At 51.2% G+C, this 17,448-nt stretch overlaps 1 protein-coding gene across 1 annotated transcript in view; it reads right to left on the reverse strand.

Moving 5' to 3' along the window:
• Positions 1-916: 916 nt before the first annotated feature.
• Positions 917-17,448, reverse strand: part of TRMT11 (tRNA methyltransferase 11 homolog) — a 28,344-nt gene continuing 11,812 nt past the window's right edge. The window contains exons 10-13 of the mRNA XM_054174147.1: positions 16,374-16,446; positions 13,660-13,791; positions 11,251-11,371; positions 917-1,287 (exon numbers count right to left, since the gene is read on the reverse strand). Coding sequence (XP_054030122.1) covers positions 1,156-1,287; positions 11,251-11,371; positions 13,660-13,791; positions 16,374-16,446 — 458 coding nt within the window. The 3' untranslated portion in view covers positions 917-1,155. The remainder of the gene's footprint in view (positions 1,288-11,250; positions 11,372-13,659; positions 13,792-16,373; positions 16,447-17,448) is intronic.

The following is a 17,448-nucleotide window of genomic DNA, read 5'->3' on the forward strand; positions in this document are numbered from 1 at the left end:
CCACAGCAAGCTGAGAAGCAAGGCTTCCCCTGGCTGGAGCAAGCAGACAACCTTCACCAATGCCCCGCTGAAGAATATTTGACCACCAAACCGAGCCGAGCCGTTAACAGCTTGAATTGATGGGCTTAGTGGTTTTCCAGGGAGGTATTGTCATGATGGACATGGTGTGGGTTCAGCAAAGTTTGCCCTTTCAGAAGCACAGCTTCAATTTCAAAGATTTGATTAGGCTTAGCACCATTAGGGAACCATTACTGATTTTGCTCTGTTGTTCTTACCGCTCTAACTATCGGTTTCCGAACCAGAAACTGCAGACAGTTGGCTTGACCAAGAGTCAAGGTTTAGGAATGCAAAAGCAAATCCAAGGTACAGATGAGCTTCAGATGTGGACAGGCTTCACAGGGTTTAACAGAGGCTCTGCAGAGTTGTTCAGGTCACAGAGGCTTCAACCCCGTCCCCGTCGGTGTATGCGCTCACACGCCTTCATCCCTGGGTGTTTCTGTTTGCTTTGAACGCTTCTGGCCTCAGCCAGAGCAACTGGAACTCAGACAAGCAATTACTGCATGCAGCAGTGTAAACAAACCAACCACCACCACCACCAAAACCCCAACCAAACCCTCACAACCACCTTTTGGTTTATTGCATACCATTAACAAAAAGCAAACAGCCAATGCAAATGATCTCTTTAATAAGCCCTCCCTGATCACCACCACGTGCTGCTCAAGCAGCCAGACCTTCACAGTTTGAGGAGCCAGATCATACCAAACATTAAATGGTGAAAGAACAACAACACTACTACTAACAATAATAATAATAAATGTTGGGTTTGTTGGTTTGGTTTTGAGTCCATCATCATTAGGGCTTGAAAGGACAAATACATATTAAATAAGACTTCCAAAAAAAACCCACACAACCCCAACAAACCCAAAACCAACCCCAGAACAACAGAACCAAACCATTCTGCACAATAAAACCTCCTGCAAACAAAGCTAATTGGAAAGAGCTGCTCTCAAACCTGGGCTTGTGTGGGGCTTCATCTGGGTTGCAAATTAAAAGCAGTCATTTGTTTTCCTGGAGCATCCCAAAACGAATGTCGGTATCCAGATGGCCTTAGAAAAGAAACAGCATCTTCACTGCCCTTCTTCTGCTGGTCATGTGTCACTTCTGATTGTCTTTTTCTTCCCTGGCAATCCTCTTTGTCACACCGCTGAAATACTTCTCCCGGAAGGAGTTGTGGCCTCTGTAGGGCAAATATTGACCATCCGACGAGGAAGAGCTCTCATCCTGATCCTGCACAGCATCAAAACACAAGCAGGGACTTTTTAGGGTGCCAGGGAGTGACAGGACTGGGAGGAATGAGGGGAAAAAAACACCTAGAAATGGGTAGATTCAGATTGGATGTCAGGAACAGGTTGTTCCCCATGAGGGTGGCGAGAGACTGGCACAGGTTGCCCAGGGAGGTGGTGGAAGCCTCACAGAATCACCAAGGTTGGAAGAGACCTCAAAGATCATCAAGTCCAACCTGGCACCACAGACCTCAGGACTAAACCATGGCACCCAGTGCCACGTCCAATCCCCTCTTGAACACCTCCAGGGATGGGGACTCCACCACCTCCCTGGGCAGCACATTTCAGTGGCTAACAACTCTCTCTGGGAAGAATTTTCTCCTCACCTCCAGCCTAAACTTCCCCTGGCACAGCTTTAGACTGTGTCCTCTTGTTCTGGGGCTGGGTGCCTGGGAGAAGAGACCAACCCCCTCCTGGCTACAACCTCCCTTCAGGTAGTTGTAGAGAGCAAGAAGGTCTCCCCTGAGCCTCCCCTTCTCCAGGCTAAGCAACCCCAGCTCCCTCAGCCTCTCCTCACAGGGCTGTGCTCAAAGCCTCTCCCCAGCCTCGTTGCCCTTCTCTGGACACCTTCAAGTCTCTCAATGTCCTTCCTAAACTGAGGGGCCCAGAACTGGTCACAGGACTCAAGGTGTGACCTAACCAGAGTTTTTTTTTCAGCCAGGCTGGATGTGGCTGTGAGCAACCTGCTGTAGTGTGAGGTGTCCCTGCTCATGGCAAGGGGGTTGGAACTGGATGATCCTTGAGGTGCCTTCCAACCCTGACAATTCTGTGACTACATTATACAGCAGCACCTGCAGCACCTATTGCCATTGGTTTTCCTTTTGCCTTTTGTCAAACTAATTACAAGCAGGAGTGCAGTTGTTTTGGTTTTTTGTTGGGTTTCCCCCCCCACAGCTGAATGGCAAACAGACATTGGATTGACTGAAGAACTTCAAAAGTAGAATGCTGAGGTTTCCATCAGATTAGTAATGCACATCCCACTGCAAAGCCTCAGCAGTGAGCAGAAATGCAAATCACTGTGCAACAGACTCTCATTTGACTTTGATCAGACAGAAGCTGTAAGGCAGACAAGGAGGATTTCTTGGTGGCTGGGGTTTTCTTGTTTGTGGGTTTGTGTTTGGGGTGGTATTTTTGTTAAAGCACTAATTCAAATGTTCATTAGTCTGCTCTGCAAACTGATGCCAGTTGTCACTACCAGACCTCTGAAGTTTTAACAGCCCTGCACTTCCAGCACCTACAGAAGAGCTGGGGAGAGACTTTTGACAAGGGCTTGTAGTGACAGGACAGGGGGAAAGGGCTTTGAGCTGGAAGAGGGGAGACTGAGACTGGGAATGAGGAAGAAATTCTTGACAGTGAGGATGGTGAGACAATGCAACAGGTTGCCCAGGGAGGCTGTGGATGCTCCCTCCCTGGAGGTTTTCAAGGCCAGGCTGGATGAGGCCTTGAACAACCTGGGCTGGTGGAAGGTTGGAACTAGATGATCTTCAAGGTCTCTTCCACCCAAAACCATTCTGTGATTCCATGAAATATCCCAGCTAACATCACCAGAACCCAAGCTTCACATGAATGAATGGGAGCACAGGTCCTGTGCCACACAGGCTTCTTTACAAAGGAAATTACAAAGGTTAGTGTCCAGACAAAATACCATCAGCAGAATGCAATCACTCAGAGGCTTCTGAAAACAGATGCAAACAACACAAATGAGGCATCACAGGAGAGGCTGAGGGAGCTGGGGGTGTTTAGCCTGGAGAAGAGGAGGCTCAGGGGAGACCTTCTTGCTCTCTCCAACTCACTGAGGGGAGGCTGTAGCCAGGTGGGGGTTGGTCTCTTTTCTCCCAGGCACCCAGCACCAGAACAAGAGGACACAGTCTCAAGCTGTGCCAGGGGAGGTTTAGGCTGGAGGTGAGGAATGAATTCTCCCCAGCAAGAGAGACTTGCCTTTGGAATGTGCTGCCCAGGGGGGTGGTAGAGTCACCATCCCTGGAGGTGTTTAGGAAGAGACTGGATGGGGTGCTTGGGGCCATGGTTTAATTGATTGGATGGTGCTGGGTGATAGCTTGGACTTGATCTCAAAGGTCTCTTCCAACCTGGTTAATTCAATTCTATTCTAATATTTTTTAAAGCACTGCAGCAGAACACAGAGATTGGTTCACCACTGCCTTTCACAGTTCAGATTTGTTTGTTCATATTGGACAATGAAGTTCCTGTGCAAGGCTTCAGCATAAACAGTAGGCACATGGAAGGAGATTTCAGTCGGGCTCTTCACACCCCAACAGCATTATGCTGCAAGGATGTGGACCATCTCCCCCTTCAGCTGTTCTGGTGTCTTTCCAGGCTTTCATCTAATAAAATCAACACCTCACCTTGCTCTGGATGTCTCAATCTGCCTTCCCAGGGAGAGAAACAAAAGGGTTTTCAGCAGCACGAGGTTTGTCTGCACGTCCAAGTGCCCTCTTCTGGGCACAGTGAGAATCCCTGGGCAGCAGTTCTCTGCAGTCCCAGGGCAAGGTCACTGGCTTGCATTAACTTGCTAAATCTGTGGGTATCTAACATGGAAAGCATGCACCCCAGCAACAGCAAAGGAGTTCAGTTTAGATATTGAACTACTGGAAAACAGTGGCAGAAAATGGCCTGGGTGAACCCACTACAGGCATGGGACAGCTCTTGTCTTTCAGGCACCTGTAGGAGAACCTCCAAGAGCATTCTAGGCTGGTATCAGCAGGACTTCAGCATGGCCATGGAAGAATAAGTAACTCACTCTAGGCAGGCAGGAAAGGAGGAGGATTTAAGATGTATTCCTCTCACAGCTAGTCTGTACCCACTTCCACACCTCCTTCACAGAACCACTCTGAGAAAAAAGGGCAAATTCTCTTCCTCTCAAGCTGCAGGTCAGAAATCCTCCTCTGACCAAAGCACAGAACACATTCTGTGCCTCTGGGATGAGCTGAAACCATAACTCTACACAATTTGCTTGTTTTGAGAAATAATGGCTGGGATGTTTGATGCTGAAGGGATGATATATGGGTCAACAGTGTTTTAACATAAAAATGAATCCCCACAGCCTCCAAGAGGTCACACATCTGTATGCCATTCATCTTGAGCCCTTCAGTAACAAAATGCTGATTCAGGGTGAAGGGAGGAAGGGAGAAAGGAAGTACCCCCCCTCTACCCCCAAGCTGGTTAGGGCAAAGAGAGGATATGATATATATGAGACCAAACTTCCAGCTAAACACAGCTGTAAGGGGAGAATCTGCACTCATCAAATGGAAACAGGTTTAGTGCTTCACTCCTCAACAGAATCCACTTTGTAGATGAAGGCTTTGTCAAGAGCTATGCAAACCATTGAATAGAATAAACCAGGGCAGAAAAGGCCTTGGAGATCAAGTCCAACCTATCAACACCATCTAATCAACTCAACCATGGCACCAAGTGCCACATCCAGTTTCTTCTTAAACACTTCCAGTGATGGTGACTCCACCACCTCCCTGGGCAGCACGTTCCAAAGGCCAATCTTTCTTGCTGGGAAGAATTTCTTCCTAACATCCAGCCTAAACCTCCCCTGGTACAGCCTGAGACTGTGTCCTCTTGTTCTGGTGCTGGTTCCCTGGGAGAAGAGACCAACCCCCACCTGGCTGCAACCTCCCTTCAGGGAGTTGTAGAGAGCAAGAAGGTCTCCCCTGAGCCTCCTCTTCTGCAGGCTAAGCAACCCCAGCTCCCTCAGCCTCTCCTCACAGGGCTGTGCTCCAGACCCCTCCCCAGCCTCCTTGCCCTTCTCTGGACACCTTCAAGTGTCTCAATGTCCTTCTTAAATTGAGTGGCCCAGAACTGGACACAGGACTCAAGGTGTGGCCTAAGCAGTGCTGAGCACAGGGCACAATGACTTCCCTGCTCCTGCTGGCCACACTGTTCCTGATGCAGGCATGAAGTTTCTCCTAACATCTAACCTAAACTTCCCCTGGTGCAACTTGAGGCCATTTCCTCTCATCCTATCACTTGTTGCTAGGGAGAAGAAGCCAAACCCCACCTGGCTCCAACCTCCTTTCAGGGAGCTGTAGAGAGCAATGAGGTCTCTCCTCAGGCTCCTCTTCTCCACACTAAACACCCCCAGTCCCCTCAGCTGCTCCTCCCCAGCCCTGTTCATCAGCTTCATTGCCCTTGTCTGGGCACACTCCAGCACCTCACTGTCCTTGAAGGCAGGAAGAAAGATGAGGAAGCTTAAAGACTGGAGAGGAGGAGGGTTACTAATGACCACCATGGCTGTTCAAAAAAAACCCCCTTAAATGTTAAACCCCAAACAACTCTCCTGCTGCTGCTGTGCACATGCTGGGAAAGCCTTCTCATATCAACTCTGCTTCCAGTTGGCACAGTTTCTTCCTAAACTGAAACAGAACAGGCTAGATGCTTACCAGACAGTGAGTTCCACACCATCTTTCATGAGGGTTTTCATCCCCTATTTATGATCTGCATGCCTATGACTAGTTATGATGGATCAATACTTCAAGCAGACACCTTGGATGTTCACTCTGGTCTCCTGGTTATCACCACACCACCAATTTCACACTCACTATCTTGACTGAACTCACCTCCCATTCAGAGTTTAGAGTGAAGAGGGAAATTGAATTTGCTCTGAAATCTGGTAGTCATTACCAGTGGCAAACACTGGGGGAACAAAGGACTGCATAATCACACTACAGGACTTGTAAAACCTCTTAGCTGCTTGTGAGTACTACACCAAGCTGAATTAAAAGCCATTTGTGAGGGCTTGTTCCAAAGCAGTTTAGGAAAGCAGACAGGGACTGTCTGGACACAGGAATGTTTGTGTAGTCATAAAAATCCACCCTTTCATTCAAGGGAAACAGAAGTGGTCACAGCCCCCACTACTGCATTTTAACACCCTACCTGCCAAGGCAGAAGTATCCAGTTCAAAGGTTAACATATCCACAGAATGGCAGCTTGGAAGGCACCCCAAGGGTCACCTGGTCCAAGCTTTCTAAGTGATGGTGGAGCTGAAACGAGCTGGCCCAGGAGCCTGGCAAGCTGAGTCTTAAAACTGACCAGTGAAGGGACCCCACTGCTTCCCTTGGGAGATGATTCCAGTGTCTGGCTGTGCTCATGGGGAAACATTTCCTTCTGGAGTCCAATGGGAATCTCCCCAGCAGTCACTTGTCCCCATCACCTCATCTTTGCCATGGGACTCTTTGTAAAGAGAGAGTCTCCATCCTTCTGGTAGCCACCCTTTATGTGCTGGTGCATGGCAATAAGGTCTCCCCTGAACCTTCTCCTCTCAAGGCTGAACAAGCCCAGATCTCTCAGCCTGTCCTCCCATGGCAGGGCTGCCAGGCCTCGGAGCATTCTAGTGGCTCTAAAGGCACAAGACAGGGGAAAAAATATGTCCCAGGTAAGGGACACTGGGGTGAGGATATCTTAGGTAGGTAGATGCCAAAGAACAAGAGACTAAAGCAAGCAAGCAGGCACTAGGTAAGGAGTCACAGAATCATAGAATTGGTAGGATTGGAAAGGGACCTCAAGGCTCAGCCAGTTCCAACCCCCCTGCCATGAGCAGGGACACCTCACACTACAGCAGGTTGCTCACAGCCACATCCAGCCTGGCTGCAAACACCTCCAGGCAGGAGGCTTCCATCACCTCCCTGGGCAGCCTGTGCCAGTCTCTCACCACCCTCCTGGGGAACAACTTCTTCCTCACATCCAATCTGCAGCTACCACTTTCTGGTTTTGCTCCATCCCCCCCAGTCCTCTCAGTATGTTGTCATTTGGACACATTCAGTTTCATCAGAAACAGCACAGGGGTTCTGGTATCTTTAAATTATCTAAAGGCCATCTGGAGTCCTGAGTGCAAGCACCTGCACCACTTTATCTAAGCAGTAAGCCTGCCAGCAAGACTCAGGTGCTTGGAGTTAAGCATTTCCAGACATGAGCCTGTCAAAGCATGTCCTGGAGAACAGCTGATGCACAAAGCCACAATAACAAATGCTGCAAGGCTATGGACAGAAGGGCAGGTAGGATTGTTAAGTCAGCACATGTTACATGAACATGAGCCAGCAGTGTGCCCAGGTGGCCACTAAGGCCAATGGCATCCTGGCCTACATCAGGAATAGTGTGGCCAGCAGGAGCAGGGAAGTCCTTGTGCCCTGTGCTCAGCACTGCTGAGGCCACACCTTGAGCCCTGTGTCCAGTTCTGGGCTCCTCAACCTAAGAAGGACATTGAGAGACTTGAAGGTGTCCAGAGAAGGGCAAGGAGGCTGGGGAGGGGTCTGGAGCACAGCCCTGTGAGGAGAGGCTGAGGGAGCTGGGGTTGCTTAGCCTGCAGAAGAGGAGGCTCAGGGGAGACCTTCTTGCTCTCTCCAACTCCCTGAAGGGAGGTTGTAGGCAGGTGGGGGTTGGTCTTTTCTCCCAGGCAACCAGCAGCAGAACAAGAGGACACAGTCTCAAGCTGTGCCAGGGGGAGTTTAGGCTGGAGGTAAGGAGAAAGTTCTTCACAGAGAGAGTTGTTAGCCACTGGAATGTGCTGCCCAGGGAGGTGGTGGATTCCCCATCCCTGGAGGTGTTCAAGAGGGGATTGGATGTGGCACTTGGTGCCATGGTTTAGTAATCATGAGGTGCTGGGTGACAGGTTGGACTTGATGATCTTTGAGGCCTCTTCCAACCTTACTTATTCTATGGTTCTACCCTACAGCACTGGCAGTAATAAAATCCTGTGAAAAGCCTCCATGAATACCCTGAGACACACATGTCAAAGCCTTCCACAATTTACCCTCTTGCTTCACTGCTGGTGAAGTTGGCAGCTCTGGCTATTGGCCTTTGAAAAAACAAAGGTGAATTCAGCTGTTGCTTGAGCATCTGAGTCATCTCTAGCAGTATGAATGCAGGACTGAACCCCTGCTGTGGTGTCAGAGCAAGCACCACGCAGACACAGCAGCCTGACTGCATCTCCTGTCACCTAAAATAGCTCTTTCCCACTGACAAGGAACACGCTAAAACCACTTGCTCACTGTTTACTTGCATTTTCAGGAAGAATTTGCTCCACATTTGTGTAGCATCTGATTTAACAGCACTGGGCAGGAAAAGCAGCAAGAGCAGAAAGGAGGTCTGGGTGCAGCCTTCCCTGCTCTCACTGCTTCAGCAGAGAGCAGAAAGGAGGTCTGGGTGCAGCCTTCCCTGCTCCCACTGCCTCAGCAGAGAGCAGAAAGGAGGTCTGGGTGCAGCCTTCTCTGCTCCCACTGCCTCAGCAGAGAGCAGAAAGGAGGTCTGGGTGCAGCCTTCTCTGCTCCCACTGCCTCAGCAGAGAGCAGAAAGGAGGTCTGGGTGCAGCCTTCTCTGCTCCCACTGCCTCAGCAGAGAGCAGAAAGGAGGTCTGGGTGCAGCCCTCCCTGCTCCCACTGCTTCAGCAGAGAGCAGAAAGGAGGTCTGGGTGCAGCCCTCCTTGCTCCCACTGCCTCAGCAGAGAGCAGAAAGGAGGTCTGGGTGCAGCCCTCCCTGCTCCCACTGCCTCAGCAGAGAGCAGAAAGGAGGTCTGGGTGCAGCCCTCCCTGCTCCCACTGCTTCAGCAGAGAGCAGAAAGGAGGTCTGGGTGCAGCCCTCCTTGCTCCCACTGCCTCAGCAGAGAGCAGAAAGGAGGTCTGGGTGCAGCCCTCCCTGCTCCCACTGCCTCAGCAGAGAGCAGAAAGGAGGTCTGGGTGCAGCCCCTCCCTGCTCCCACTGCCTCAGCAGAGAGCAGAAAGGAGGTCTGGGTGCAGCCCTCCCTGCTCCCACTGCCTCAGCAGAGAGCAGAAAGGAGGTCTGGGTGCAGCCCTCCCTGCTCCCACTGCCTCAGCAGAGAGCAGAAAGGAGGTCTGGGTGCAGCCTTCCCTGCTCCCACTGCCTCAGCAGAGAGCAGAAAGGAGGTCTGGGTGCAGCCTTCCCTGCTCCCACTGCCTCAGCAGAGAGCAGAAAGGAGGTCTGGGTGCAGCCCTCCCTGCTCCCACTGCCTCAGCAGAGAGCAGAAAGGAGGTCTGGGTGCAGCCCTCCCTGCTCCCACTGCCTCAGCAGAGAGCAGAAAGGAGGTCTGGGTGCAGCCTTCCCTGCTCCCACTGCCTCAGCAGAGAGCAGAAAGGAGGTCTGGGTGCAGCCCTCCCTGCTCCCACTGCCTCAGCAGAGAGCAGAAAGGAGGTCTGGGTGCAGCCTTCCCTGCTCCCACTGCCTCAGCAGAGAGCAGAAAGGAGGTCTGGGTGCAGCCTTCCTTGCTCCCACTGCCTCAGCAGAGGTACTCAGCATGTCCCAAAGCAACAACAAATTGAAAGCCAATGTGCTTTGCTGTCCTTCAGTCAGAGCTACAACATCATTTCAAAAGGCTCACAGGATGTTAGGGGTTGGAAGGGACCTCTAGAGATCTTTGAGTCCAACCCCCCTGGCCAGAGCAGGGCCATAGAATCCAACACAGGACACACAGGAATGCACCCAGATGGGTCTTGAAAGTCTCCAGAGAAGGAGCCTCAAGAAGAATACCTCTCTGGAAATGAAGTAACAGGATATGAATAGAGTTTATCTGTACTCAAAGGCATTGGGTATTTACTTGGGCACCAAAGGGCACTCTGGGACTTAGGCATCTCTGAGGATGGGATTCACAGCGTTCAGCTCTCCAAGGAAAGCACAGTCACCTCCCAGAGGTGACCAGAAGCTCAAAGATCTCTTTCACACTATGAAGCAGCTTGCTCAGGATTAAAGGCTTATCAAAAACTAAGGGGGAAAGGGAAAAGACCAAAAGCAGAGCAGTCCCTTAAATCACTGCCCCACTGATTGTAAAGACATGGGTGGAAACTTCACAAAAGCTCAAACTCTCCACATAAAAATCTCCAGCGTGGCAGAAACAAGGACCAGACTGGCAGAAGTAAGGAAGGACCAGACTGGCAGAGGCAAGGATCAAATGCTGAGCAGTACAAACTGTTCATGACTGCAACAGCTACCATTTTACACCAGATAATGGAGAATAGAATAGAATAGGACAGGACCAAATGGGGTCGGAAAGGACCTTTGAGATCATCAAGTCCAACCTATCACCCAGCACCATCTAATCAACTAAACCATGGCACCAAGCACCCCATCCAGTCTCTTCCTAAACACCTCCAGTGATGGTGACTCCACCACCTCCCCAGACAGCACATTCCAATGGCCAATCTCTCTTGCTGGGAAGAATTTCTTCCTAACATCCAGCCTAAATCTCCCCTGGAGCAGCTTGAGACTATGTCCTCTTGTTCTGGTGCTGGTTGCCTGGGAGAAGAGACCAATCCCCTCCTGGCTACAACCTCCCTTCAGGGAGTTGTAGACAGCAAGAAGGTCTCCCCTGAGCCTCCTCTTCTGCAGGCTAAGCAACCCCAGCTCCCTCAGCCTCTCCTCACAGGGCTGTGCTCCAGACCCCTCCCCAGCTTTGTTGCCCTTCTCTGGACACCTTCAAGTCTTTCAATGTCCTCAAACTGAGGGGTCCAGAACTGGACACAGGACTCAAGGTGTGGCCTGACCAGTGCTGAGCACAGGGCACAATGACTTCCCTGCTCCTGCTGGCCACACTGTTCCTGACCTAGGCCAGGATGCCATTGGCCTTTTTGGCCACCTGGGCACACTGCTGGTTCATGTTCAGCTGCTGTCAACCACCACCCCCAGGTCCCTTTCTGCCTGGCAGCTCTCAGCCACTCTGTTCCCAGCCTGTAGCACTGCCTGGGGTTGTTGTGGCCAGTGTGCAGAACCCAGCACTTGGACCCTTTAATAAAAGCAATTTCTGTCCCCCCCATCTCTTAACAAAAAGGTCAAGTCTCTCAATGTCCCTCTTAAACTGAAGGGCCCAGAACTGGACAGAGGACTCAAGGTGAGGCCTAACCAGTGCTGAGTCCAGGGGCAGAATGACCTCCCTGCTTACCTTGAACTCCTTGACCTTCTCCATGGTTATCAGGCGCCGCGAGGTGTGGCTGGAAAGCATCTGCTCGCAGTTGCTGATAAGCTTCAGGCAGGGGTGGCGGGGAACGATGTCTGCTGTGTATCTGGAAGAGACAAACATCCACACAGCTGTAAGCTCATGAAGTGGAAGGCTTGCACCTGAAACAAAGTTCACCCAGACTCTGCACAAAATGCCTTACACCAGGAAGCTGCTCTGCAGTCAGAGCTGATTAAAGGCACTCAGCTATTGGTGCCCTGGAGTTTTCACATCACCTGTTCCAATCACCGTGTGACATAACATGTGTAGGACTAAGATGTCACAGGAAAGAGATCCCCCCCCATGTTTTCTACAGGTTTTCATATGATGTTCATGTATGTACACAGGCCTGCCTCAAGAGTTTCAAGCAGGAAACATCTCAGTCAGTCAGGTGTAGCACAGTGTCATAGAATGGTTTGGGTTGGAAGGGACCTCTGAAGGTCATCCAGTCCAACCCCCTCTGCAGTCAGCAGAATCACAGAATCACCAAGGTTGGAAGAGACCTCAAAGATCATCAAGTCCAAGCTGTCACCACAGACCTCATGACTAAACCATGGCACCACAGACCTCATGACTAAACCATGGCACCAAGTGCCACCTCCAATCCCCTCTTGAACACTTCCAGGGATGGGGACTCCACCACCTCCTTGGGCAGCTCTAGGTGATCCTGCTCTGGCAGGGGGGTTGGACTGGATGAGTTTTCATAGTCCCTTTCAGCCACGAAGAAAAGAAAAGCCAAACCAACAAAGCCACCAAGAAAAGAAAAGCCAAAGCCACCAACAAGCCAAACAAACAAAGCCACCAACAAGCCAAACAAACAAAGCCACCAAGAAAAGCCAAACAAACAAAGCCACCAACAAGCCAAACAAACAAAGCCACCAAGAAAAGCCAAACAAACAAAGCCACCAAGAAAAGCCAAACAAACAAAGCCACCAAGAAAAGAAAAGCCAAAGCCACCTACAAGCCAAACAAACAAAGCCACCAAAAACCCCCATCTCAAAACCTGACCTAATTGCTGCTGAAGCAAGGTATGCAAACAGATGTCTTTCCTACCAAACCCAGGTCTAATTCCAGGCTGCACTACTGAACAGAGAGCGGCCTGCAGTCTCTGCTGGCCTCTCTGGTCCTTCACAGGACTGCTCCCCTACAATTCCTGCCTCTCACTGCCATCTCTTGGTCACTTGACTTTTGATTCCTCAGAGCAAAAAAAAAAGCTACCTCAGTAGTGCCAAACTGCAAAGAGCCAAGACTGTTCTCTTGCAGGGCCTTGTCATGCCTCTCTATCAGCTACCCTGGCAGACACACACATTAATAAGAGGCTTGCTGCTACTGCCTTGCAAATCTGCCTGCACCTTGGAAGTCTCATTTCTCAGGCTTAAGCCTCAACCCACTGGCCATGCATTTGTAAGGGCAGGTGAAGGCTTTTTCTTTTTGGAATTACCTCCATCCATACATTTGATTTGAAAGCTCTGGGCTTCCTCACACCAGGTGTTAAATGATGAAGCCTGAGCATTACTCTCAAGTGCTCAGTGCTAGGGCAGTTCCAGCTGTCCCCTTAAGAATCAGAGAATAGTCAGGGTTGGAAGGGACCTCAAGGATCAGCCAGTTCCAACCCCCCTGCCATGCCCAGGGACACCTCACACTACAGCAGGTTGCTCACAGCCACCTCCAGCCTGGCTGCAAACACCTCCAGGCAGGAGGCTGCCACCACCTCCCTGGGCAACCTGTGCCAGGCTCTCACCACCCTAACATTAGATAGGGAGGGTTAGCCAGTGAACTTACACCAGGCTGACATCTAGCATCTTGCTGTCTTGGCCAGAGGTTCTTCAGGCCATGGGAATATCACATCAGCATCTCCAACTGCAAAGCAGCCAGTGAGAGGAAAATCAGCAGGGTATAAACCCAAGGGTGTGTATGGACTCAAAGCAGGGCTGTAGGTGACAGGATCTCACCCTGCTGGGAGGATAGAAGTGGAACACAGGCCTGGCCTCTACCAGCATGACTGAGAGCACAGAATCAGAGAACTGTCAGGGTTGGAAGGGACCTCAAGGCTCATCCAGTTCCAACCCCCCTGCCATGGGCAGGGACACCTCACACCACAGCAGGTTGCTCACAGCCACCTCCAGCCTGGCTGCAAACACCTCCAGGCATGAGGCTGCCACCACCTCCCTGGGCAACCTGTGCCAGACTCTCACCACCCTCATGGGGAACAATTTCTTCCTCACATCCAATCTCAATCTACCCACTTCTAGTTTTGCTCCATTCCCCCCAGCCCTATCACTCCCTGACAGCCTAAGAAAGCACATCAGAAGTTGCATCCTGCCATACTCCACAGCAGAACTCAAGGATACATACTCAGGCCTGTAGATTGGAAGCCAGTACACCAATCTTCCTCCCATCACCAGGTGTTCTGCTGCAAACTTCAACAGGTCAAAAAAGATGTCACTTAGGTGATAACTGGATGAAACAAAGATGTGATTTTCTGTGCTAAACAAACAAACAGACAAATTCACAAGTGTGTAGATAAACAAAAAGTAACAGGGTAACCAAGCACAGGGGAAAGCTGCAGTTGTAACCACATAAAAACCCCCACACCACAAAAGGGCAGCACCTGAGACTTGCCAAACCACCCAGGACAAAGCAGTAGGACATCAGAAGTATCACCAAGGTTGGAAGAGACCTCAAAGATCATCAAGTCCAACCTGGCTCCACAGACCTCATGACTAGACCATGGCACCAAGTGCCACATCCAATCCCCTCTTGAACACCTCCAGGGATGGGGACTCCACCACCTCCCTGGGCAGCACATTCCAATGGCTAACAACTCTCTCTGGGAAGAACTTTCTCCTCACCTCCAGCCTAAACTTCCCCTGACACAGCTTGAGACTGTGTCCTCTTGTTCTGGTGCTGGTTGCCTGGGAGAAGAGACCAACCCCCACCTGGCTACAGCCACCTTCCAGGTAGTTGTAGAGAGCAAGAATGTCTCCCCTGAGCCTCCTCTTCTGCAGGCTAAGCAACCCCAGCTCCCTCAGCCTCTCCTCACAGGGCTGTGCTCCAGACCCCTCCCCAGCCTCCTTGCTCTTCTCTGGACACCTTCTAGTGTCTCAATGTCCTTCCTAAACTGAGGAGCCACCAGCAGTCCTTGTCCAAGCAAAGGCAGGGCCCAAGAGACCTACTGGCTGCAGTGTCCTCCTTTTTAGAGCCTGGCTGGGCAGGGAGGGGGAGTGGAACAGACTAATTTAGTTTCCCAGCAGGCAAACCCCTTGCAGGGAGGGCAATGCTCTCAACAAGCCCTCCCCTCCCCTCCCTGCTTCCAGGATGAACCCCTCCCAGGGCCTGATGGAGCTAAACCAGAGAAAGGCCACCAAGATGATCAGAGGGCTGCAGCACTTCTCCTGCAAGTACAGGCTGAAAGAGCTGGAGCTGTGCAGCCTGGAGAAGAGAAGGCTCCAGGAAGAGTTAGAGCTCCATTTCAGTATCTGTAGGGGACCAACAGGAAGGCTGGAGAAGGACTGTTTAGAAGGGCTTGGAGTGACAGGATGAGGGGAAATGGTGTGAAACTGGAGCAGGGCAGATTTAGGCTGGACATCAGGAGGAAGCTCTTCATGATGAGGAGGGTGAAATACTGGAACAGGTTGACTAGGAATGTGATTGAGGCCCCATCCCTGGAGACATTCAAGATGTGACTTGATGTACAGCCCTGGGCAGCCTGATCTGGTTGGAGATGTCCCTGCTGACTGCAGAGGGGTTGGAGAAGATGACCTTTGAGGGTCCCTCCCTACCCAATGCAATCTGTGACATCCTGTAAGCTGAGGAATATGGCTTCCCAAATTGCCCTGCTGGCTCTTTAGGCTGCCAGCTTTAGCACTTGTGGAAGTTCACCAGCATGGTGGGAACAGTTCTTTTACACAGCATCTTCCTCAAGGGCAACTTAGAGTAAAAGGCAGAAGATAAGGAAGACTGAGCAGTGGAGCAGCCAAGTGTTATCACTGGAGAGAAGGGAGCAGTGGGAATCCAAGAGATGGCATTCCATTGCAGACTCATTCTGCAGCTTGCAGGGACTGAAGTGAACTTTCTGAGAGCAGGAAAGACAAGGCAGTGGTGGCTCACAGAGCCAAGGAAGAGGACTGGAAACCTGAACATGTGCAAATGAGCAAGGAGAAGAAAACCAAGAGGGTTTCAGGAAGGGGCACACTGGTTTTGCAAACAAAAAGGGCTTGTCTTCTGGAGTTGTTATTCCTATCTTCTTCTTTATTATCAACTGCTGACAGCCAACCAAGAAATAATAAAGATCATCACAGAATGGTCTGGGCCAGAAGGGACCTCCCCACAGTCAGCAGGGTCATCCCCAACCACATCAGGCTGCTCAGGGCCTTGTGAGCCTCACCTTGAATATCTCCAGGCGTGGAGCCTCAACCACCTCCCTGGGCAACCTGTTCCAGCCTTCCACCACCCTCAAAGTGAAGAACTTGTTCCTAACATCCAATCAAAATCTGCTTTGCTGCAGCTTAAAGCCTGCTCTAGTTTGAAGCCACTGCCTCTCATCCTGTCCCTGCAGGCCTTTGTAAACACTCTCCCCATCCTTCCTGTAGCCCCCTTCAGGTACTGGCAGGCTGCTCTTAGGTCTCCCTGGAGCCTTCTCTTCTCCAGGCTGAACACCCCCAGCTCCCTCAGCCTGGCCTCTTAGCAGAGCTGCTCCAACCCCCTGATCATTTTTGTGGCCTCCTCTGGACCCTCTCCATCAGATCCATGCCCTCTCTATATTGAGGGCTCCAGACCTGCACACAGCACTCCAGGTGAGCTCTCACCAGAGCAAAGTGGCAGAATCACCTCTCTGGCTCTGCTGGCAATGCATCTTTGGATGCAGCCTAGGCTGTGATTTGCCTTCTGTGCTGCAAGCTCACCCTGCCTGCTCCTTGGCCAGCTTCTCACCCACCAGCACCCCCCAAGTCCTTTCCCACAGGGCTGCTTTCTTTTACCCCCCAAGTCTGTACTGATAGTGAGGATTGTTATGGCTGGGTTTCCATGAAGACATTTCTGCTCTCCAAGAGAGAAGGCAGCTCACCCACCTTCTTTCAGCTGACTTCACTGCTTCCTTTTGTGAGCCTGTCCTGCGAGTGGCTTCTCTGATGCCATATGGGGCTGCACAGAGCAAATGCAAAAGGCACAGATGAGAGCCTTGCCTGCTGCCCAAACAGCACACAACCATTCTGTGCATTCACAACACTGCACAAACTGGGGCTTGAAGGGAAAAGAATGAAAAGCTTTTACAACACCCAAGCTGGAAGAGGTTAAGTTCTTTGAGATCTCTAAAATGTTGCTAAGATAGAATAGACCAGACCAGAATAGAATAGACCAGACCAGGTTGGAAAAGACCTTTGAGATCATCAAGCCCAACCTATCACCCAGCACCATCTAATCAACTAACCCATGGCACCAAGCACCCCATCAAGTCTCTTCCTAAACACCTCCAGTGATGGTAACTCCACCACCTCCCTGGGCAGCACATTCCAATGGCCAATCTCTCTTTCTATGAAGAACTTCTTCCTAACCTCCAGCCTAAACCTCCCCTGGCACAGCTTGAGACTGTGTCCACTTGTTCTGCTGCTGGTTGCCTGGCAGAAGAGACCAACCCCCACCTGGCTACAACCTCCCTTCAAGTAGTTGTAGAGAGCAAGAAGGTCTCCCCTGAGCCTCCTCTTCTGCAGGCTAAGCAACCCCAGCTCCCTCAGCCTCTCCTCACAGGGCTGTGCTCCAGACCCCTCCCCAGCTTTGTTGCCCTTCTCTGGACCCCTTCCAGCAACTCAACATCTTTGCTCCAGTTTCACACCATTGCCCCTCACCCTGTCACTCCAAGCTCTTCTAAAAAGTCCCTCCCCAGTCTTCCTGTTGGTCCCCTACAGATGCTGAAATGTAGTTAAAAGGTCTCCCTTGCATCTTCTCCTGGCTGAACAGCCCCAGTTCTTTCAGCCTGCCCTTGCAGAAGTGCTGCAGCCCTCTGATCACCTTGGTGGCCTCCTCTGGACCTGCTGCATCAGGTCCATGGCCGCCTTCTGTTGTGGGCCCCAGAGCTGGACCCAGTACTCCAGGTGAGGTCTCTCCAGAGCAGAGCAGAGAGGACAGAATCACCTCTCTCAACCTGCT

Source organism: Dryobates pubescens, chromosome 28 (assembly GCF_014839835.1).
Source record: "Dryobates pubescens isolate bDryPub1 chromosome 28, bDryPub1.pri, whole genome shotgun sequence".
In the NCBI taxonomy this organism is placed as follows: domain Eukaryota; kingdom Metazoa; phylum Chordata; class Aves; order Piciformes; family Picidae; genus Dryobates; species Dryobates pubescens.